We start from the raw sequence: 24,861 nt of genomic DNA on the forward strand, positions 1-24,861 counted from the left end.
CCGCTGTCGCCATTTCATGGGCTACTCTTTTCGATTAGTAGCAAGGGATCTTTTATATGCACCATCCCACAGACAGGGTAGTACATACCAAGGCCTTTGATATACCAGTCGTTGTGCACTGGCTGGAACGAGTACTTCTGTTTGAAATTCACTTTCTTGATTAATTTGTACCCACAACGAGCGAGTTTGAACCGTAATTGGGTGTAAGCACGTTAAAGCTAAACCATATCTACCTACCCACCTTCTTGATTAGAATATTTATTTTTGTACGTCGGGCGTGTTCTTGGTTGTCTTGCTGTTTATGGAAGCTCGATACGTTATCTTGGTGTGACCTTTTGACACGCACTTCTTTATACTAGAACTTGGTTTTCTTTTTGCTGTTTAGTAGGCCTAATTCCTAGAATCTTTAAGAAACCTATCCCATTGAATCATCACAACGTGTGACAATTCAGAGCATTTCTACAGATTAGGAACATATCCCACTGAATTATCACAATGTGTGACAATTCAGAGCATTTCTACAGATTAGGAACATATCCCACTGAATCATCACAACGTGTGACAATTCAGAACATTTCTACAGATTAGAAACATATCCCACTGAATCATCACAACGTGTGCCAATTCAGAACATTTCTACAGATTAGGAACCTATCCCACTGAATCATCACAACGTGTGACAATTCAGAACATTTCTACAGATTAGGAACATATCCCACTGAATCATCACAACGTGTGACAATTCAGAACATATCTACAGATTAGGAACATATCCCATTGAATCATCACAATATGTGACAATTCAGAACTTTTCTACAGATTAGGAACATATCCCACTGAATCATCACGTGTGACAATTCAGAGCATTTCTACAGATTAGGAACATATCCCATTGAATCATCACAACGTGTGACAATTCAGAACATTTCTACAGATTAGGAACATATCCCACTGAATCATCACAACGTGTGACAATTCAGAACATTTCTACAGATTAGAAACATATCCCAATGAATCGTCACAACGTGTGACAATTCAGAACATTTCTACAGATTAGGAACATATTAAGAGTTAGTATTTATTCGTTTCCATGTAACATTTGAACTGTTTGAAAGCTGAGAGCTAGACGAATTTGCAAGCGCATATTTTAAATGATTCGACGTGCAAAATTACCGTTTCATGCAAACACAAAAATGTTTAAGCTTTAACCCCCCAAAAAACCCCAACCCCACAACAACAACCAACAAAAAACAACCCCCAAATCTCCCAACAACAACAACAAAAAATAATAACAAAACCCCCCCAAACAAAACAAACATTCATTGTCATAAGAGGACCAAATATCTTTAGTTTCGTCAAAGAACTTGTCTTTGTTGTTTAATACTAATTGCAGATTGGTTAGTTGGAAATGTTCTAATGAAATTAGAAGTAGTTGCACTCGGATCAACACGCGATCATACACTGGTATATACTGACAACTGTAAGGCATTTCAACGTAACATATGATATAAAATGGTCGTAAGGCGGATATTCTACCACGTAAATTAGCGTTTTATATGTATATGGCCTCAAACCTGATGCGGAGAACAACGTTTAGACAATACTGTGGCCGTTTTATGATACAAAAACTAATGTAATCATACAATCCTTAAATGCACACAAACTCGCTTTGCACTCTCCCCAATTATATAATTATTGTGATAAATATTTCTGAAAATAGCGTTAATTACATAATTGAATAATTAATAAGTAACTTTTAGCTATTTGAAATTAACCCATGAAGTGGTGACAGCGGGTTTCCTCGCTCATTATCTGTGTAGTGCTTAACTATATAGATGATACCATACAACCGTAGGTAAAAATTTGTTGAATGCGTCATTAAATCAAACATTTCTATATTACTTTAAAATTAAACAGCTGTGTATGTAGATATACATAGATCTTACCTTTGAAAAACGCGGGAACTGGAATACATAATGGTATTCGGCACCTACGTTGCTGTTGAAAAAGGGGGCATAATCTAGTTTGCTTCTCTGGTAAATAGCAAATATTTTGCATAATTTATAGACAATACCGGTATATTTAGAGTAGGTGTTTCAGTTAACGTTATCACCTCAAAGAGCATTTTGCCAGAATGCAGCAAGTTGTAAGCTCGATTCTTCTCCGTTGGTTTTTCTCATTTCAGACAATGCTTCGTTACAGGTATAGTAAATTATGTTGTGGTATATGTGCGATATTGTCCGTGGGGAACTGTATATATATAAACATTGCTGTGGATAACACGTGTATATACACGTACATTCTTAAACTTACTGATATATGAATAATATCTTTTCACTGCCCTCACTGCCCCACCAAAAAAACACCCTATGAAAAATGATATTATTCCACACATGACTTACAAAATAAATAAAAGCTTTGTTCTTAAAAATAAGTGTAACTGAAAGTACCAACTGAAAATGTATTTTCTGGTAATTGCTCAGTGGAAATAAATCACAATACACACCTCTTATAGTGACTTCCGAAGATCGACAGACATGTCCTAAAATATCTCTCTACAGTACAGTACAGTACAGTACAGTACAGTACTTTTACTTTACTTTTACTTTACTTTTACTTTACTTTATTACCTTACGAAGCACACGATACACACCAGAGGATTATATAAAACAGACAATTAATACACTCACAGCATACTCACAAAATAGGTGAAAATAACTGATATTTTTTTATACTGAAAATCTGAAACACAATAAGCAAACTGATAGTTTCAAAAATACTTGTAAAATACGTATATTTCTCCTGCAAATCCACGTGCTTTTAAAATGAGTATATATTTCTGTAACTTTGATGCACCAATAATGTCAGCTACCCTCAAATGTTAGGAGTATAACACACATCCTTTGTTTTGTGTATACTTGTGTTTTTGTTTGTCTGATCTTTTATGCGTTTCTTTACTTCATTGGAGCATGATAGGGTGACGTTGAGGGTCATCATAAAAAACACACCCATATTTCTGCTTCATGGTTTCACAGATCCCACATATTGTCATGTCACGTGTGTAACAGTTTCTTGACAAGAGCTATTCATACTTACAGGTAGAGAACAAATGGGTTCTTGTACATTTTCAGCTCACTAATATAAAGCATTTTGTAAGCACAGAAGAGATACAAATTCTGTTTTCGTTGTTATTAATAAATTTAACACATATTTAAGTAAAATAAGTTTCCAGTTAAAGTTACTAACATTCATGGTGATTAATATTCGATAATGTGCTGTGGCTTGAGTTTGTTGGTGGGCAAATTTCGAAAGTGATCAACACCGGACCCAAACATTCAAAGTAGCAGTTCAAACTGGATTTTGCCTTCAATAATTTTGTAAAACAAAAAAAACAACTTTTAAGTTACTATAAACATTAGGAATACCACAAACACATTATTTGCACACATAATATTCTAAGGAAGAAAAGGTAATTAATATCCAGTTTTATTCATTAAAAGCCTTGTTGGCCGGGGGCATGTTTAAATGTCAGTAAAGTCAGCAATGTCCGTTTAAAAGTCATGACTGTCATTATGAAGTAGAAAAGTATAGAAGACAAATGGTTAATAAGTAGAAGTAAGTTAGTTAATCTAGACTTTAAACATGTTTCTTGGTTTTGAGAAAAAAAACATTGGTTAATCTAAGTTCCCGCATATACTTTTGTATACACATTGTACATTAGATGATGTCGAGACCGATAAGAGTAAACTCAGTAAATGTAGGTGTTTGATGTGGGTAAAATAGCTATGCTGGGAAGCAATTAGCGGTAACATTGATTTGTTGAATGAATGTATGGAGACATGTTCTTAGCTAGATATAGATTGTATGGCTACTGATTTTACTAATATACTTCCATCATATAACGGATCCTTTTAAAAAAAATGATAAACAGCAAGGGATCTTTTATATGCACCATCCCATAGACAGGATAGCACATACCACGGCCTTTGATGCACCAGTCGTGGTGCACTGGCTGGAGCGAGAAATAGCTCAATAAGCCCACTGACTGGGATCGATCCCAAACCGACCGCGCATCAAGCGAGCGCTTTACCACTGGGCTACGTTCCGCCCATGGTTCAATAATGAATGTAAGTGTCTATACAACATACGCTTGGAGGAATTTCGTAGTTTTAACAATCAGAAATCGATGAATGTAAGTGTCTATACAACATACGCTTGGAGGCATTTCGTAGTTTTAACAATCAGAAATCGCTCAAGAATAATAATAATTTGCACCTTTGTAAAAATGCTTAGCCTATACACATTATAAAGATGTCTTAAAAGGAAATATCCGAGTTGGCAACGAAATCAGCTAGAATATATAATCCTAAAATTATTTATCGTAATTTCTCCGAATCTAAAAGCCCTGTGTACTTTTGTGTGACATTTTGTCCTAACATTTCACGAAAGTAGGTTCATCCAGATGAGCACTTTATAAATTGTGAAAGCTTTTATGAACAATTAGATTGTGAAATAACTGATGTTTGTGATAAAAAAAAAAAAGTTGAAGCGTGATTAAAGTCCTGGCTTAGAGGCTATTTTGAACGAATTTCTCATTGAATCCCTATCAGTAAAATATGTTTAATGTGATTTTAAACTCGGGTAGATTCTCTGCTTCCTGGGATGTCGCTGTCATTGTCCCTTTTGTTTTCAGAAAGGTGATACGTCTGACCCTAATCTAAGAATTACGGGGGTGGGGAGGCGGGGCGTAGCCCAATGGTAAAGCGCTCGCCAGATGTGCTGTCGGTTTAGGATCGATCTCCGTCGGAGGACCCATTGGGCTGTTTCTCGTTCCAACCAGTGCTCCACAACCGGTGTAACAAAGGCTGCTATATGTATCATCCTGTCTGTGGGATGGTGCATATAAAAGATGTCTTGCTACTAATGGGAAAATGTAGCGGGTTTTCTCCTGAAAGTATTATGTCATCCAATAGCCGATGTCCTTAAACAAAACAAGCTTTAACTGTAAGACAAATGTATTAGGTTGTTTAAACATACTCCACAATAGGTATATTTGGTTGTGTATTTGAAAACACAGTGTACAATGCTAAGATCAAGGCGGATTCATTAGGCTATTTAAACATACTCCACAATAGGTATATTTGGTTGTGTATTTGAAAACACAGTGTACAATGCTAAGATCAAGGCGGATTCATTAGGCTATTTAAACATACTCCACAATAGGTATATTTGGTTGTGTATTTGAAAACACAGTGTACAATGCTAAGATCAAGGCGGATTCATTAGGCTATTTAAACATTATCCACAATGGTTTATATTTAGTCGGACATTTAAAGGAGACACAGCTAGTGTACTATAATATATAATACTGGTGACCGGGATGTAAAAATAGGAAACCTAGAGAATAGAACTGGGTTGCCAGGCCAGTATGTCAGGTCGGTTATGATTGGTGGAGGAGTCTGAATACCACTGCCCGGGGGTGGACTGGGTTAATTAAAGTCTGTTTGACCCGGCAAGAATGCGGCACGCTGTCAGGTACTTACGGAAATTAGAGTAAACACTGCCGTGTAGGGGCCGGACATGTGATTAATTCTAAAATCTCATCGCCAGCGTGAATATTTATAGGTAGATCTTAGAAATAAACTGTGTTTGATGTTACCTGGGCCGAGTTCAGCCAGACCGAGCAGAAAAACGTCCGCTAGACCGGTTTAAATGCGCTTCACGGTGAACCGAATGGCCACGTCGGAAAACAATTAAATAGTTAGCGAACGTTAGCGAAACGTAATTGCAACTAGAGGTAAATGAAAAATAATCAGTTTCTCGTTCCATCCAGTGCTCTACGTTATGTACTATCCTATCTGTGGGATGCTGCATACAAAAGAGCCCTTGCTGCTAATCGGAAAGAGTAGTCCATTGCGTGGTGGCAGCGGATTCCCCGTCTCATTATCCCTGTCATTCTTAACCTCATGTCCGACGCCATTTAATCGTAAATAAAAATATGTTGATTACATTGTCAAATACAAGTATTTCCTTCGTTCTTTAAATTTAGTTTATAATTTTTCTTAGACCCGCCTGACTTGAGGCCATATTTTTAGTCTCCCAAATCATCTACAATACTCGTTGTTAAACTGATTTCTTAAAAGGCCACTGTTTGTTTGATACCCCCCTTGGTGGCTGCTTATCGCTGGTTTGACTGTATACATTTTAGCTCTTATGATATAGTGCATATTAAATAGGGGTCAGTGGTAAAGCGCTCGCTTGGTGCGCGATCGCTCTGGGATCGCTCCTCGTTTATGGGCCCATTGGGTTATATCTCGTTCCAGCCAATGCACCCCGACTGGTATATCAAAGGCCGTGGTATGTGCTGTCCTGTCTATGGGATGGTGCATATAAAAGATCCCTTGCTACTAATGGAAAAATGTAGCGGGTTTCCTCTCCAAGACTATATGTCAAATTACCAAATGTTTGATATCCAATAGCCAATGATTAATAAATCAATGTGTTCTAGTGGTGTCGTTAAACAAAGCAAACTTTAACATATTAAATACCTCTTTGATACAATACGGGGAAATGCTCAGTTTAGTTTACTGTAGTTTGTAGAAGGCTCAAATTTAGGCCTAATCAACAAAATTGTTTGTTTCTGGGAACCTGACCCTACCTAAAAAAGAAAGAAGAAGAGCCGATCCTAATTTTGTTTCTATGTATTATTTTTCTTTCTAATGTTTAAAACAATTACCAGGTAAATGAAAAGCGTTGAGGTAGTACTAAACCAAATAACACCCGCCTCTGTCAAAGTTTGAGGTGCACTGAACTTTTGAGAGAACAGCTAATAGCACATGCCCTGCCATTGGTGACCAATGTGAAAGTGTTTGCTGTCAAAATATTTACTTTCATCTGGACAATAAATGTAAGCAATTTTATTTCATCTAGTACCACTGTGCTTAAAACATGTATGGGGTACCTGTACAACAAAGTACTACAATTGTGTTCGAAACTAGGGTTGTTGAAAAAACATCCCGTTATTATATTATTATATATTATATGTCGAAAATGAGCTGTGAAAAAAATCCACTTTCTTCAGTTAATACTTTGAGCAAGTGATTGTAGTACTGAAATTTATTGTTCATAGTTTGGTTGATATATTGCATATAGTGTTTAACCACATACATTAACATTGTCACCTATGAGATTTTATTTAGTATAGTGCAACCTTCATACATAACATTTTATAATGATCCCTGTGCGTGAATGTATGGGGGGGGGGGGGGGAGGCCACCTAAGCTATCTAACAAATTTCATCACATTCCGAAAACACAACAGATTTTTTTCATTTATGCTCACTTTTTTTTTTCAAACTACCCACGCGTAATTTAAGACGAGTTTCAACCTCGTCTTATCAGCTATTTGCTGTCACCTTAGTAAGTTCTTATTACGTTATTATGTTAGTCAGAGATCCTTCTGGTTTATAAAGAGGAAGATGCAACAACCTACACACTCTACTAACCACATAGAACGAGGAAGCTAGGTGGCCCCAGGGAAGTGCACCAAACATGTATCGAGTTACCAGGGAAGTGCAGACAGAATGTACCCGAGTTCCCGGGGAAGTACAGAGATAATGTACCCAAGTTCCCAGGGAAGTACAGAGATAATGTACCCGAGTTCCCAGGGAAGTACAGAGAGAATGTACCCAAGTTCCCAGGGAAGTACAAAGAGAATGTACCCGAGTTCCCAGGGAAGTACAGAGAGAATGTACCCGAGTTCTCAGGGAAGTACAGAGAATGTACCCGAGTTCCCAGGGAAGTACAGAGAGAATGTACCCGAGTTCCCAGGGAAGTACAGAGAATGTACCCGAGTTCCCAGGGAAGTACAGAGAGAATGTACCCGAGTTCTCAGGGAAGTACAGAGAATGTACCCAAGTTCCCAGGGAAGTACAGAGGGAATGTACCCGAGTTCCCAGGGAAGTACAGAGAGAATGTACCCGAGTTCCCAGGGAAGTGCAGAGAATGTACCCGAGTTCCCAGGGAAGTACAGAGAATGTACCCGAGTTCCCAGGGAAGTGCAGAGAATGTACCCGAATGAATGATTGAATGGATGGACGAATGAATGCATGAATGAATGAAAGGATAAATGAATTAATATATACCTATAGAAACGGTGGGTATACCATATGAGGGATCGCTAGCAAATATCGTTTTGCTTTATATAAATTTTATATAGTAGGACCCTCCTAAAAGAAAATCACCAAGGAAAGGAACGGATACTACCCTACGGGACTAGAATGAATGAATGAATGAATGAATGAATGGATGATTCCATAAATGAATGAATGAATGAATAATGATTCCATAAATGATAATAAGAACAAATAATAATAAAAAAATGTGTCCGTGTAATAAGGAAATACTTCTTTCCGTGTATATATAAAGACATTATCTGTTTTTTCACTTTAATATTGTTCCGTCTAATGGACTAAACATAATATATTTAGTTGTTTCCTGTTTGTAATTCGTAACAGACGTGATTGGCTTTTTAAACACTGAATACAAAATAAATAAATGAGACATTTTTTAAGTGTCATTCGTTTTCTTAGAAATACCACTAAGGATCAAATTTGTGAATATTAAAATCCCGGCTATTTCAAGTTCCAGCCAATGCACCACGACTGGTATAGCAAAGGCCGTGGTATCTGCTATCTTGTCTGTGGGATGGTGCTTATAAAAGATCCCTTGCTACTAATGGAAAAAAAAATGTAGCGGGTTTCCTCTCTGAGACTATATGTCAAAATTACCAAATGTTTTATATCCGATAGCCGATGATTAATAAATCAATGTGCTCTAGTGGTGTCGTTAAACAAAACAAACATATTAAAGTCGCGGACCCTAGTTTCAACCCGTGGAAATTGACATTTTAGTTTGCTTAATCTACAAACATGTAACTCATTTGCAACAGGGTGAAACAACAGCCTGCGATGTCGAAACGGGGAAACACCCTTAAAACGTAGACTAGAGCTCGTCTCCATAACCGTTACTTCTCAGAACTATATGTACGTGCGTTTTTAAAATACGCAAAATGCATTTCGTGGTATTAGAAACACCAGGATGATCTGTACGGAAATGGATATAAAAAAATGTCTCTAATTTTGAAAATAATATTATGCTGTAGTATTTAAAAACACTAGGGTCTGCCACTTTACGAATGATTACGATGTCTAGTAGGCCTACTTGTTTTGTCATCACTTTAAAATAAAAATTATTAAAATAAATAACATACAATAAATGCGACAGCGATATTATGGCTTTAAATTGAATTTAAAAACTCATCTTTATCCTTTGACTCTGAAGACGTTTGTCAGTGGCGGATCCAAAACATCCATTTGGGAGGGATGATATGTGTCCGAAGGTCACAAACGTCACTTAAGGGATTCCTTGGATTCTCCAACGTAAAACAAAAATGAAAATATAAAATAAAAATATTACTGTCGCAAAATTTAAGAAGTGGGGCGAGCCCGGACCCCTGGTCTCCCCTTAGATCCACTACTGTTTGTCACTAAGTGACAATATGAATACTCACATTATCAGCGAAAGTAATAGGTTACATTCAATGGCGGACCCTGGACATATTTTAAGGGAGAGGACAAAAGAGAATATTGACCAAATCCCACAAAAGGGCACTTCAATAAAAACACTGTAAACAAACTGCTAAAAAAAGAGACAGTTGATTTTGGTTCACGAGGGACAAGTCCCCCGGGTCCCCTCTCTTAAGTCCGCCCTTGACATTTTCGAGAATGGCTAACACAAAGACATACTTTGAAGAATAACAGTAATTAATAATAAGCTAATTTCATTCCAGGTTTTTAAACTTTAAATTATTTTTCTTATATAAAAACACAAGAAAACCCCCCAACCGTATAAACAAACGACTAACATTAAAAATATCAACAAAACAGCTCCCTAAAAAACAAAAATCCATCAAAACAACAAAGAGAGCTGAGCGGCTATACCACCCCCATTTGAGATCGAAAACCACTACTTTTTTATATAACCAAATACCAAAAATGTGCTTACGCAGTAAAGCATCCCCTCCATCCCACACACATATTCCACAAATTCTACTGTTTCTATGGGCCTGGCGCTCGATAATTCTGACACTTTTTTTCACTAGAATCAAGGGATAAGTTATATATTCTTTCCCACATTTACGACAGCACGTACCTTTGATATGACAGTCGTGGGAGACAGGTTAGAACGGGAAAAACCCAATGGATCAGCCAAGGACATTCAATCCTACGAACCAAGCACCTCAAGCGAGTTAAATTCTGCCCTTACACAATTGTTTTTAATGACACCACTAGAGCACATTCATTTATTAATCGTCAGCTACTGGATGTCGAACATTTGGTAATTTTGACATATAGTCTTAGAGAGGAAACCCGCTACATTTTTTTTTCATTAGCAGCAAGGGATCTATTATATACAGCATCCCACAGACATGATAGCACACACAACGGCCTTTGATATATCAGTCGTAGTGCACTGGCTGGAACGAGAAACAGCCCAATGGGCCCACCGACGGGGATCAATCCTAAACCGACAGCGCACCATGCGAGCGCTTTACCACTGTGCTACGTCCCGCCCCCACCCCTTATACAAAGAAAAAAAAGTGATCGTATATAAAAAAGAAAAACGTGATGGGACGGGTCCCGTACACACCGGCCTAAATGCGGCCCTGAATTTTGTTTTGCTTAGTTGGAATGTTTGTATAGATTATTGTTATTCATATGTTATTGTTGTTTATTTGTTGTTAATCAACAGGCCATGAACTACTAATAGTTAGTTACTCTCCCAAGCTATTGAAACCCGATTTACTCGTCCCGTGACCTATTTACTCGCTTCACGGTCAAGTGATATGTACGTAAATCTATGCCACCTCCGGGTAAACCCACTGTCAACGTAGATGTCATTGGCCAATAACGTAAGGGTTGGTCTGACGCTAACAACCAATCACGAATGACATACATCGTCCTCCAGGAAATGATCGAATCCCGATAATCTACGTATGGCGGATAACGCCAGATGGTGATTGATTCTTCTTGACGGAGGCCGATCAGTAGGCGTTGTCACTACTAGGGCTGGAAATGTGTGCTTGATGATACATGTTACAGTCATCACTTATTTGGGAAGGGAAAATATACACCCCAGCACATTGTGTACCTAGTAGCTATTAGTTTACTATGAGTACCGTGTTCAGTGTTAACTTGCAGTCTTAGTAAGCCATAATTTGGTTTGTTTTGTTTAACAACACCACAACAGCACATTGTGTACCTAGTGGCTATTAGTTTACTATGAGTACCGTGTTCAGTGTTAACTTGCAGTCTAGTAAGCCTTAATTTGGTTTGTTTTGTTTAACAACACCACCCCAGCACATTGTGTACCTAGTGGCTATTAGTTTACTATGAGTACCGTGTTCAGTGTTAACTTGCAGTCTAGTAAGCCTTAATTTGGTTTGTTTTGTTTAACAACACCACCCCAGCACATTGTGTACCTAGTGGCTATTAGTTTACTATGAGTACCGTGTTCAGTGTTAACTTGCAGTCTTAGTAAGCCTTAATTTGGTTTGTTTTGTTTAACAACACCACAACAGCACATTGATTTATTAATTATCGTCTGTCGGATGTCAAACATTTGGTAATTTTGACATACAGATGAAACCCGCTACATTTTTCCATTAGTAGCAAGGGATCTTTCATATGCACCATCCAAGACAGGGTAGCACATACCACGGCCTTTGATATACCAGTCGTGGTGCACTGGCTTGAACGAGAAATAGCCCAATGGGCCCACCAACGAGGATCGATCCCAAACTGACCGCGCATCAAGCGAGCCGTGAACTTACTCCACGTGTCGACAATTATAATACTCCAATAACCACTTTTTTTCTTTTCTTTCTTTCTTTCTTTCTTTCTTTCTTTCATTCATTCGTTCGTTCGTTCGTTCTTTTTGATATGGTATTCTAAAACATTGTTGTCAAAATGAGAAAACAACCTACTGGAGCAACCAACGCACAAATAACAGAAATGGATATTTCAAATTGCACCAGATAACCAACGCACAAATAACAGAAATGGATATTTCAAATTGCACCAGATCATTACATACCATTAAGGCCTTTGATATGACAGTTGTGGAGTACTGGCTGGAATAGGAAATAACAGTGATTCCACCGAGAGAGATAGATCTTACGGCCTATTACACCCCAAGTGAACTATTTATCCATTGCAAACATATATATATATATATATATATATATATATATATATATATATATATATATATATATATATATATATATATATATATATATAAATAGAGGATAATAAACGAGTTACCAGTTATTATTAAATTTATGTCCCGAGTGAAATAATTTTCAGTTGTCACGAGCTTTAGCGAGTGACAAATGAAAATTATTTCACGAGGGACATAAATTTGACAACTGGTTCCGAGTTTGTTATTCTATTTATTACCAAAGCTATTTTTCTCTAAAAGTCTTTATTTTTGACGCACATGCATGAAGGCCAACCTGTATAGAAACGATGTAAACCACTGTTCTGACAATTGCTATAGCTTTGTAATTTAATCACGTTCATAGATTATTTTCAAAAACAAAAGTGATTTTTATTCTGCTACAAAATCTATAATCAATTGCATTAAAATGACATTTTGTTATAAATTTAACACTAAAAACAGAGAGCCATAAACGCAAACTCTTTAAAAAAAACATGACGTCATTTTGTTTGCCAAATGGTGATGACGTCATAGTTAGTACCGACAACGTCATTGGTTTCTAAGCGTCAAATTGTCCAATAGTATTGTTCGTTAGACCAATGCAGAATATTTCTCACTGAGAAAATATGGAAAATATTTTCCCTGTTATGAGTGACCGATTGGGTAATATATATATATATATATATATATATTACCCTAGCAGGCACTCATAACGGGGAAAATAAAAATCATAATTTCCCACTGAGAAATTATCATGCATTGGTCTAACGAACAATACTATTGGATAATTTGACGCTTACAAACCAATGACCTTGTCGGTACTAAATATGACGTCATCACGATTTGGCAAACGCACACAATGACGTCATGTAGTTTAAAGAGTTTGCATTTACGGCTGTCTGATTTTGGTGTTAAATTTATAACAAAATGTAATTTTAATGCAATTCGTTATAGATTTTGTACCAGAATAAAGAGAACTTTTGTTTTTGAAAATTATCTATGAACGTGATTAAATTACAAAGTTATAGAAATACTCAGAACAGTGCGTAAAGTGGCGTATATCGTTTCTATACATGCATGTGTGTGTCGAAAATAAAGGCTTTTAGAGAAAAAATAGCTCCGGTAATAAATAGAATAACAAACTCGGCACCAGTTATTATCAAATTTATGTCCCTCATGAAATAATTTTAATTTGTCACTCGCTAAAGCTCGTGACAACTGAAAATTATTTCACTCGGGACATAAATTTGATAATAACTGGTAACTCGTTTATTATCCTCTCTCTCTCTCTCTCTCTCTCTCTCTCTATATATATATATATATATATATATATATATATATATATATTTTTTTATTTTTTTTTTTTTTTTTTTTTAAATGGACAACTTAAAATTATCCTTGATATAATAAAGTTCTATTCACAAAATTTAACTAAAATTACTTAACCATCCTCGAAATACAAAACCAATGATGTCCTGGATCATGAAGATATGGTCGTTAATGAAATTTCCGAGACGAAATGATTCTCAAAATTAGATCTTCTTCGTTTTATTTTTATCTTGTTAACGACACCTCAGCAAGTAAAGTATTGAAAGTAATAAAAATATGACGTCAGACAGGAGGGCAATAAGTGCATTTTAGCGCCGCACCCTTTTACGTATAATTTTGAATCTGATGCTATTTGACCTATGGGCCTAAACGTTTCACTAAAGATGGCAAATATCCATTATTGGGGGTGAGATATCACGTTACAGTCCCCATACTTTATATTATTATTTTTATTATTATATATATATTTTTAATACAGTTCCATATTCAGTAGGGTTATCGTTTTTATCGGGCCACCCGATATAATATGTTGGTTTTACAGCACCCCATTTCATACCCAGTCTCTGGAGGGGGTTAGTGGCTGGGCATGGGATGGAAGGGTGCAGCGTCAATTAAGAATATTTTTTTTACATAACTAGGACAGACATCATCCGTGTATGTCTGTAATGTTAAAAAAAGAAGAAAGAAAGAAAGAAAAGAAAACATATTAAAAAGAAAGAAAAGACAGAAAAAAGAAAAGAAATGAAAAGAAATAATTGTTTTTGTCTCTGTATTGAATGTTTACAAAATGTTCTAATGTAACTTAACGCTACTGGCTTAAGTGGCAAAACAAATAGTTTTATCTATGTAGTTGTGTTTTATTTTGTAAAAAAATAAATATTTTAACATTATTCTATGACGGTTTTGTTTAGAAATCATAGTAATAATCTCGGTATACTGTAAAAAAAAAGAAAAAAAAAAAAAGAAAAAAGAAAAAAAAGACTACACAATATTATAAATACCCCACCACAACTGAACAAAAAATTACTACTGTGTGGGTTTTTCTGGGGGTGGAGGTGTGTGTGTGTGGTTGTGGGTGTGTCAACTGCCCTCTTCATTTTCTTCCCTGGTACGGCCCTGGTGTATTTTGTTTGCAGTTAAAAAAAATAAAAATCAGGCGATCAAACAAACTGCTCTTTCTTTCTCTACCTACCAGGTATTTTCACCTCAAACAACCCATACCGGTTGTTTCGATTATAGAAACACGGCTTATAATAAGTCCAGCTCGTTTTAAACACAATAACACCGTGTTGAGATTTATTTGTTACGATAAGCTGAGCCTGGCTGTCAAACAGGTTTAATAACCATAAACTCTGTGGTAGCCACACAGCACTTCCTCAATTAGGAAGGTCGGTCTCGTGCTGTGCTTTTAAACTGACAGATCCCAGGTTTTGTTAACACTGTGACGTATTTTTCACTATTAAAGCCGTTTTAAATACAATACTTACATTTTATTATTTTGAATATTCGTCTTTGTACACCTGAAGTCATTAATTTCATTTCAACTTATTTTCGTGCTTATATGCAGTTCAGATTCAAGCACGCTCTCCTGGGCACCCACACACCTCAGCTATCTGGGCAATCTGTCCAGGACATTGGGTTAGTGGTTAGTTGTTGATGGTTAGCGAGAGAGAAGTCGGTGTAGTAGTCTTACACCTACCCACTGAATCGTTAAAATTCGCACTGGTGGGAGCCGGTATCGGGCTGCGAACCCAGTACCTACCAGCCTTATGTCCGACAGCTTAACCACGACACAACCGAGGCCGATACACTTGATGTAGTTCTGGTCATCCAGGCTTTTGCAATACCACAAAACAAAAAAATTCATAATTCTAAAAACGCACGTTCGTCTGAGAAGTAATGGTTATCGAGACAAGCTCTAGTTATTTTTAGACGGTATTTGCCCGTTTAAACATTAAAGCCTTTGGCTTCTCTCTTTTATAATTAAATTTCCGTTACATTCATTACATCATAACGTCATCCCATTGGTCCAGATGTATGTAAAAATTACGTCGTCAGGGAACGTGATATCTGATGACGTCATTTTATATGGGCAAGTTGTCTTATTGAGCGTTATTGTTTATGGACCAAAAACAATTCAAAATAAAGTTTGAACGTTTAGGGTTATTATTAGCATGTATGATTCAAATGTAATTATAAGTATTGTCTGTTATTTCTTTTACGTTCAACGGGGTATGAACAAAAACAAAAAATCATCCGCAAACTTATACGAGAACGACTTCGCCGACTCACACAGTTTAGTGTTTGCGCCTTTAACACTGGAATACGCTACCCGTTCACTCTTAAAACCCAACACCTGCCGTCACGAATGATGGATGGTACAGAATGTAATTTAGAAATGAGGCTAAGTATTTTCTCTCTGTTTATGCCAATCAATACGCTATCTACCTGTGTACGCCCATAACGTGGTCATCGTTTTCTGTCAAAAAATGTGCCGTGTATTTAGAGCGTAAGCTCTGACGTTTTTGTTTTTTGACCGACAGCGAGTGGGCGTGTGTTGTCACGTCATAGCGCTGTCATTCACGTTATCAATGTATATCGCGTACTATACTGAATGACACCGATATGTATAGTACAAGTTACAGTCCTCGAGAAGATATCATTCACAAAACTCTTGTGATAAACACTACATACATGTTTGTTATTTCTGTTCTAGTGAAAAGCAACCAATCAGCATTTATGGTCCAGGACGTTTTGATAGAAAATATACTTGAAATTTCACGTAGTATATTTGTTCAACTTAGATAAAAGAAAAAAAGAAGAAGAAGAAAAGCAAACAGTCAGCACTTATGGCCGAGGATTTTTGATAAAAATATACTTGAAATTTGGCGTGGTATATTTGTTCAACTTAGATAAAAGAAAAAGAAAAAAAGAGAGAAGAAAACACCAACTTTACTTTCGTAATAGGACTTGGGCGTGTCTATCTCCTACCAAGGTTCAAGCACGCCGTCCTGGGCACACAGTCCTGCAGCCAGGAATCACTCTCCAGGATAAAACAAAAAAGTAGATGAACAAGTAATAACTAATAATATATCTAAACATTTATATATTCTTTTGGGAAAAAAGTCCTGTGCCCCAAATAAAATGGCCTCGTACCAGTTTGTGAATGATGTGGAAACACCATAAGTTTGCAAATCGTCTCAAATCGTGAACGGCCAATAAATACTTTATTGAAGACATTATCTTGCCCATTACATGCACAGGAAACTTTCCCTGTGAGTGGAAGAGATCAATGACAGGTTCAAGTACGCTGTCCAGGGCACGGAACTTGGCATAGTGCGGGAGGGCACGTCTTGTATCATAAGCTTTAATCCTAAGGCCAATAAAAAGAATATTTTAGATTTTGATCAAAAAAGTTAAAGTTTGTTTTGTTTAACGACACCACACGGACTTTATTTATTAATCATCAGCTGTTGGAACTAAAAATTTTTAGGAAATTCTGACATATAATCTTAGAGAGGAAATCCGCCACATTCTTCCATTAGTAGCAACGGATCTTTTATATGCACCATCCCAAAATAGAATAGCACATACCACAGCCTTTGATATGCCAGTCATGGTGCACTGGCTGGAACGAGAAATAGCCCAGTGGTCCTACCGACGGGGTTCAATCCTAGGCCGACCGCGCATCGGACGAACACTTTACCACTAGGCTATAACCCGCCCCTTAAGGCCAAGGAAAGGAATATTTTAGATTTTCGTACCATATGTTAAAAAAGTTAAAGTTTACTTTGTTTAAAGACACCACTAGAGCACATTGATTTATTAATCATCAGCTATTAAATGTTAAACATTTGTAAATTTGGACATATTATGCTGTTACGGAAACCTGCTACATTTTTGCATCAGTAGCAAGAACTCTTTTATATGCACCTTCCCACGGACAGGACATCACATACCTCGGCCTTTGATATACCAGTCACGGTATGCAGCTTGGGATGGTGAAAAAAACTAACAAATCAAAGAATGAGTCCACTGATGCGATTCGATCCTACGATGCATGCACCTTAGGTGAGCGCTCTACCGACTGAGCTAGCTCTCTCGTCATCACGTGTAGCAATTTTTGGTCACTGGTTATTATTTATTTATTTATATTTTTTGTAGCGGATGCCCCCTCTCTTTCTTTCTTTCTGTCTGTCTGTCTGTCTCTGTCTCTCTCTCTCTCTCTCTCTCTCTCTCTCTCTCTCTCTCTCTCTCTCTCTCTCTCTCTCTCTCTCTCTCTCTCTCTCTCTCTCTCTCCAAACTAATTTTCTTTTGTCTCAAAATATTTTCCGGGAGTGCATGATTCGATCCCCCTATATAAACTTCGGTCGCCACTTTGTAGACCCTCCCTTGCACACACGCCTGAGATATCATTAAACAAATATGTATACCTTTCCTTTTCTTTCAAAACTAGCATTGCCATGAACTATCAAAATGTAAGACTTTTTTGTAGGATACTAACAAAATAAAAGGCTCATCATCAAAACATTTTAGAAATATTCAATAACAAGAATCCAATATCCAATATTTTACTATTTTTAGTTATACCCCAAATAGCCATCAACAACCGTGGTCAGTAATGCTCCTGACCATTACATTAGAAAGTGCATATATAAAAGATCCACTGCTGTTTTTGTTTTCTCTTGCAAGAACCTATGTGGCGGCAGCGAGTTTCCTTTTCTTTTTTTGTAGAGACCAAATGTCGAAATAACCATATTTGTCTACACACCGATTGTTGAGAACAGCATTCGTTATGTTTAGTAACATATACAAATAACACACATATGAGTGAACGAAATTGATTGCTCTATGTCGTATAAGTAAACATGAAACTGATTTCTCAGTGATGTACAAGTTAGCTGTTAACGCTAGAGCCGTAAACAGGTTTTAGTTGGAACAGGCGTTTAAATGCACAGAACACGGTCCTACATTCGTGTCCGTCAGATACCATTTATCTTACAACTCGTTTCTTTTGCTCGTTAGATACGTTTTAAAACAACTCGATTTAAGATTAATGGTATTTAACGGCCACTCATGTAGTATTTAGCCATCAAATATCTACAGCTGAAAATTCGTTTAGGTGTCATTACAGGCCCGTACGCAGGGGGGGGTGGGGTGGGTGCGAGGGGTCCGTACGCACCCCCCCCCCCCCATAGTCTGCCGAGGTCCGTCCGTGGATGTGTAAAAAATATATTTGACATATTTTGAGACAAAGAAACATTTCAAATTTACTTCCCAGAATGCAGGAAAATATTTCGGGGGTGGGGGAGGGGGCATGCCTCCGGACACCCTAGCAACTCCGGCCCTTTGGGCTGTCGATTACGCACACCCCCATATAAATTTCTGCGTACGGGCCTGCATTAAACAAATATGCCTACCTTCCATAAAATATTAATGCATTAGACTACACTATCTATACACTCATACTAAATATGTTATATTTGTTTACCAGAAATACATTGTCTCTACAAACAAACTGTTTATGTAAGCAACGAGATCGTTAAAAACCGGTTTGTGGTGTTGACGCCGTGAAATACGTCACAATATACCGACCAACATTCCTGTCAGATATAGTCGCATTTCCTGTTGTGTCGCTTCACTTGATTGGACAAAATTGTATAATAATAGCGTGGCTTCATCGTCGTTCGTCTGCTGTCGAAAAGGACCTGGCCACAGACGCAGACGGCAGTGTTACACGCCACGTGATCTTTCTTTTTCAGCGGTATTCCAAACATGACTGTTTAAGACGTAAAACACAAAGGACGGATGATCAAATCTAAGTAAAGAAAAGTTGAAACAGCTGACGGAAGTTCAATTCTTCTTAGGGATGGGGTCAGTTTGAATGACGGAATGTCAGACCAAATGGAAAGACTGTTAGAAAAGACTTTTAATTACGCCGGAGCATCATTTGAACAGTTGATTAGACGTCTCTTGTAATGTTGACGCCATACAACCGTAAATAAAATGGTTAAGCTGACCACGGGCGTTTATAAATATCTGTTTTTATAATATTTCGGAAATGTAATAATTATGGGATATTGAACGAGCTTCCATTTTGTATGGTTTTTGTGTCCCGAGTGAAATAGTCTTCAGCAGTTTTGGGCTTTAGGGGTTGACAATTAGAATTGTTTCACGAGGGGCATAGACATAGTGCGGGGTGGTGGCGAGTTTAATATCATATTTATTACCCATAAGTGATCTGATTCATATCACTCAACTTGTTTGGTTGGCGTCCATGGAAGGTCTTAGTAAGATAATCAGTGATATGTTGAAAGATATGTTTTTAAAACATATGTGTAATAATAAATGTTTCCATTTTGTGTTTCTAAAACAGCTGGCTAATCGTTTGAACAACTGGTACCAAAATATATCAATTAGGACATAACCATATTGAGTTTTTAGATTTGCGGGTGTTATTGTCTATTTGATCCCGTAGATGTCATCTTTGACCGATATGGTTATGCCATTGTAAACTGGATCGTTTTTCAACGGATCTAACTGTATATTTGGTATTTCTTGAAAAAAATACCTGGCTACATTCTAACTGTAGACCCTTGAATCGTCAACTTCGCCTGTTCCATTTGCTAATGACGTTACTTTCTAATGATGTCATTAGCTTTCCGGGTGTTATTGTCTATTTGATCCCCGGAAAAAGAATGTAATTAACCAATCACAATACAGAACACACTCGCCATCACTTTACAATATATGAGTTCTTGTATATATGCTTATGACTTTAATTGAAAAGAATTGAATTGAAATAAAATGCGTTGAGTGCGACGTTAAATAAATAATTTCTCTCTTTAATTCTTGTAATTTAGAAATCGTGATGGTTTAAGTCTGATTTTACAACATAAATGGATACATTTTTAACGAAACTCCAGTACAAAGGTATATAAACGAATGAAAGTGTATAAAAACAATTCGTGGTCAAAACACAGTATTCAGACAATAAAACTATGATCAAACAACACCCGAAAGAACACAAACTAATAACTATATAGATCAGGGGCCTCATTCACAAAGGTCTCTTAGGCTCTGCTAGACAACAAAGCATCCTCTTGGCAAGTCTTTTAGCATAGCACTGTGAGATCGCAAAGTTGCGAGAGTTTAATGAATTAGGTCCCTGCTATATATAAAGTTATTATATAACATTTAGTGAAATATCGTAAAATATCAGTGAAATAAAAGTATTATCACTCGTGATATATGATTGCAAACTTCACTCGATGAGATATAAATCATATTTGACAAAAATCATGAAATATCCTCTATATATTTTATTTTGCAAACAAAACAACATTTTGTAGGCATACATGCATAGTTTATAAATAAAATAATACAATGTGTACATTATAGGGAATGGTAAGTAGCAACGGATTAGAATCAATAAAAGTAAATAATAAATGGGTAATACATGCATAGTAATACTATACAATATAATAACATATATCATGTATCAATGTTGTCTGTTCTATGAGTGGTAGCAGTGGTCAACTAATTAACAATTTAATTAGCTGTTACAAATTTCGCTGGACATTAGTTGCGTTACTTTAAATTTGTATGGTTTATTATAATAATAAGGTTTAATATATTTATCACTTACGATACTGTAGAAAGGATACACTAGAACAAAGTGATATTCGTCTTCTACTACATTCATATTGCAGAGACTACACATTCTATTATTCCTGTCAATATTGTGGTATCTACCCGTTTCTATATATATATATATATATATATATATATATATATATTTCATGGCAATAGGTTTATGAAGGTAAAGTTGTAGGCAATAATTTGTGTAAGAGACATTTTGGAGAACTGTTAAATACAGCAAACATAGATTGAATAAAATGACGTGTCATTCACTGCATTCACTGGTTAAATAATGATACAAATGTACTGCAATTTTCTACATTTTGATTATACCATATGTCTCCCTACCTCCCTACCTCCCTCCCCCTCCCCCCCCCCCTCTCTCTCTCTCTCTCTCTCTCTCTCTCTCTCTCTCTCTCTCTCTCTCTCTCTCTCTCTCTCTCTCTCTCTCTTTCTCTCTCTCTCTGACTACATATTATTAGACTCCAAACACCTCAAGTGTAAGATGTGCTGAGGTGTCGTTACACAAATATACCTTCCCTGTCCTTCCTAAGAGTGCCTTGGGCAGACATCCAGCTTGCATTTTGTTTCTACTGTTCAGTGACCCCGAATTCTGACTTCTGAAATGAGCACTCTGTCATGTAAGTATGTCTCCTTCAACTGCAAATGTAGCCTTTCTGTACTTCCTTAAACAAAAATAAATGGCTTTATCGTTTTCTACCACTAATAAAAATGGTCTGCCCCACAGCACTAACTGCCGTATGTAATAGGAGAGCAAGCGCTTCTTGACAATGTTAAAAACGAACACAGAAGTGGGCAAGCTAGTTCCACAGTACAGAGTGAACTCTCTGGCGAAGTCAGAGGTTGTGCCCACAACAGGCGTGTTAGAACAGTTTTCTGATGACACAACGCAAAACATTTCCCATATCCATACACATGTGACTTCAATAGCCACAATACCGGCCTCGGTGGGGTCGTGGCAGGCCATCGATCTACAGGCTGGTAGGTACTGGGTTCGGATCCCAGTCGACGCATGGGATTTTTAATCCAGATACCGACTCCAAACCCTCAGTGAGTGCTCCACAAGGCTCAATGGGTAGGTGTAAACCACTTGCACCGACCAGTGATCCATAACTGGTTCAACAAAGGCCATGGTTTGTGCTATCCTGCCTGTGGGAAGCGCAAATAAAAGATCCCTTGCTGCTAATCGGAAGAGTAGCCCATGTAGTGGCGACAGCGGGTTTCCTCTCAAAATCTGTGTGGTTCTTAACCATATGTCTGACGCCATATAATCGTAAATAAAATGTGTTGAGTGCGTCGTTAAATAAAACACTTCTTTCTTTCTTTCAATAGCCACAACAGACAAGCAACTGATTGTAGGCACAAGGCCTGGGATGTGACATAGGAGTAATAAAATAAAAATCAAGAAGAAATCACCAAAGTAAAATAAAATAAAATAAAATACAAGTTAAAAAACAACAACTAGTAAAACAAATTAAAAAAATTAAAAAAAATTAAAATAAATAAAAATAAATAAAAGAAAAGAAAAGAAAAGAAAATAAAGAACAAAAAAAAGAAAAGAAAAGGAAAATAAACAAGAACGACAGTAAAAAAATAAATAAAAAATAAACAACAAACCACACATGAAACACACGCGCGCGCGCACGCACATCCTTATACACACCCTTATACACACACATGCGCGCACACACACACACACACACACCACCACCACCACCACCACCACCATTACCACCACCAACACACACTTTAAACCCATACAGAGGACACCACATCATTGCTTTGGGATCTTGCTGACAACCTATTTAAGTGACAAAGGCCGTCTGAACTTCCTCATTGAGAGTGTAAATAAGTCTCCGAAAGAAAAAAAAAGCGACAGATAACATTGTTGTAGTATCTAGAAATTCCAATCAATGTGAACTGGGCTTATCTTCCGTATCTAGAAGTAGGCTAAATCTCACAAGTAGGAAGTTACAGCTATTGTAAAACCATAACTTTGAGCCACTTCAGGTAGTACTAAACCAAATAACTTCCGAGGTGCACCGAACTTTTGATAGAGAAGTGAACACCACAAGTCCTGTGATTGGTTATAAATGTGAGTGTGTTGGTTGTAAAAAATAATAGTTTCATCTGGGTAAAAAAAAATTTAGTACCAAAAATCTAGTACCAATGTGTCAAGTAGCCTTGTGCTTGAAACATGTATGGGGTACCTGTAAAAAAAAGTACTCGAATTTTGTGCGAAACTAGGGTAGTCATAGACGCTACCCGTTATCTCAGAAACGAGCAGCTTGACCCCCATTTTTTTCTGATTCACTTTAAGTGTAAGGGGTGGTAGTATTTATATCCGTGGCGTTTATGTCGGTTGATACGTTGCAGGTAGGAGTTTTAGCCACATATGTTACTATTGTCGTCTATGGGATTTGATTTGGTAGTATACACCCTTCAAGATCATCGTTGATTTATTGTACTTAGGGGGCGGGACGTAGCCCAGTGGTAAAGTGTTCGTCTGATGCACGGTCGCTCTACGATCGATCCCTGTTGGTGGGCCTATTGGGCTATTTCTCGTTCAACGCAGTGCACCACGATTGGTATATCAAGGGCATTGGTATGTGCTATCCTGTCTGTAGGATAGTGCATATAAAAGATCCCTTGCTACTAATGAAAACAAATGTTACGGCTTTCCTCTCTGAGACTAAAATGTCAAAATTACCAAATGTTTGACAGCCAATAGCCAGTGGTTAATTAATCAATGTGCTCTAGTGGTTTCATTAAACAGCAACAACAACACCAGCAAAATAATCTAAGGAGTAACGAGTGTAAAATGTCCGAACCCCTTCTCAGTGCGCATGCTTCTACAGGCCCACTGTAAACAAACAGTTTTGTTAAAGGGACAGTCCTCAGTTTGCTACACTTTTTTAAAGATGTTATCGACTAACAGAGACATTTTAACGATTGTAATTACATATCAAATATATTTTTTTTGCATAAAATATTAGCAGCTGTATATTAAACGTGTTTCTGATCGTTCTAATATTTGTACTAGATTAAATTTCATCTTATTTCCTATAACATTATTTGAAGACAAAATCCAGTTTGGGCTTCTTACAAATATTAAGACGACCAGAAACACATTGAATATACAGACACTGATATTCTATGCAAGAAAATATATTTAATATGCAAGTTTAATCGTAGAACTATTTTATTAGTCGGAAACATCTTTGGGTATGCTCCTCCGAAATATTGTAGAAACATGATGTCCTGAAATGCAATTTTCTGCATTATACAAGTTCAGTAGCCCAGTGGAAAAAAACCGTAGCGGGTTTCATCTCTATGACTGTGTCAAAATGACCATGTGTTTGACATCCAATAGCCGATGATTAATAAATCAATGTGATCTAGTGGCGTCGTTAAACAAAACAAACTTCTTATACAAGTTCAATTCATCATGACGAATGCGGGTATAAATGCAATAGTTTTTAAATGGAAAGAAAGAAAGAAATGTTTTATTTAACGACGCACTCAACACATTTTATTCACGGTTATATGGCGTCAGACATATGGTTAAGAACCACACAGATTTTGAGAG

At 37.0% G+C, this 24,861-nt stretch overlaps 1 protein-coding gene across 1 annotated transcript; it reads left to right on the forward strand.

The window, feature by feature from the left end:
- The first annotated feature begins 7,582 nt into the window (after window positions 1–7,582).
- LOC121368901 (protein FAM83H-like) lies at window positions 7,583–8,083 on the forward strand. Its single transcript, XM_041493658.1, has one exon. The coding sequence runs from the start codon at window positions 7,583–7,585 to the stop codon at window positions 8,081–8,083; it is 501 nt and encodes a 166-aa protein (XP_041349592.1).
- The last annotated feature ends 16,778 nt before the right edge of the window (window positions 8,084–24,861 follow it).

Source organism: Gigantopelta aegis, chromosome 3 (assembly GCF_016097555.1).
Source record: "Gigantopelta aegis isolate Gae_Host chromosome 3, Gae_host_genome, whole genome shotgun sequence".
Classification (NCBI taxonomy): Eukaryota; Metazoa; Mollusca; class Gastropoda; order Neomphalida; family Peltospiridae; genus Gigantopelta; species Gigantopelta aegis.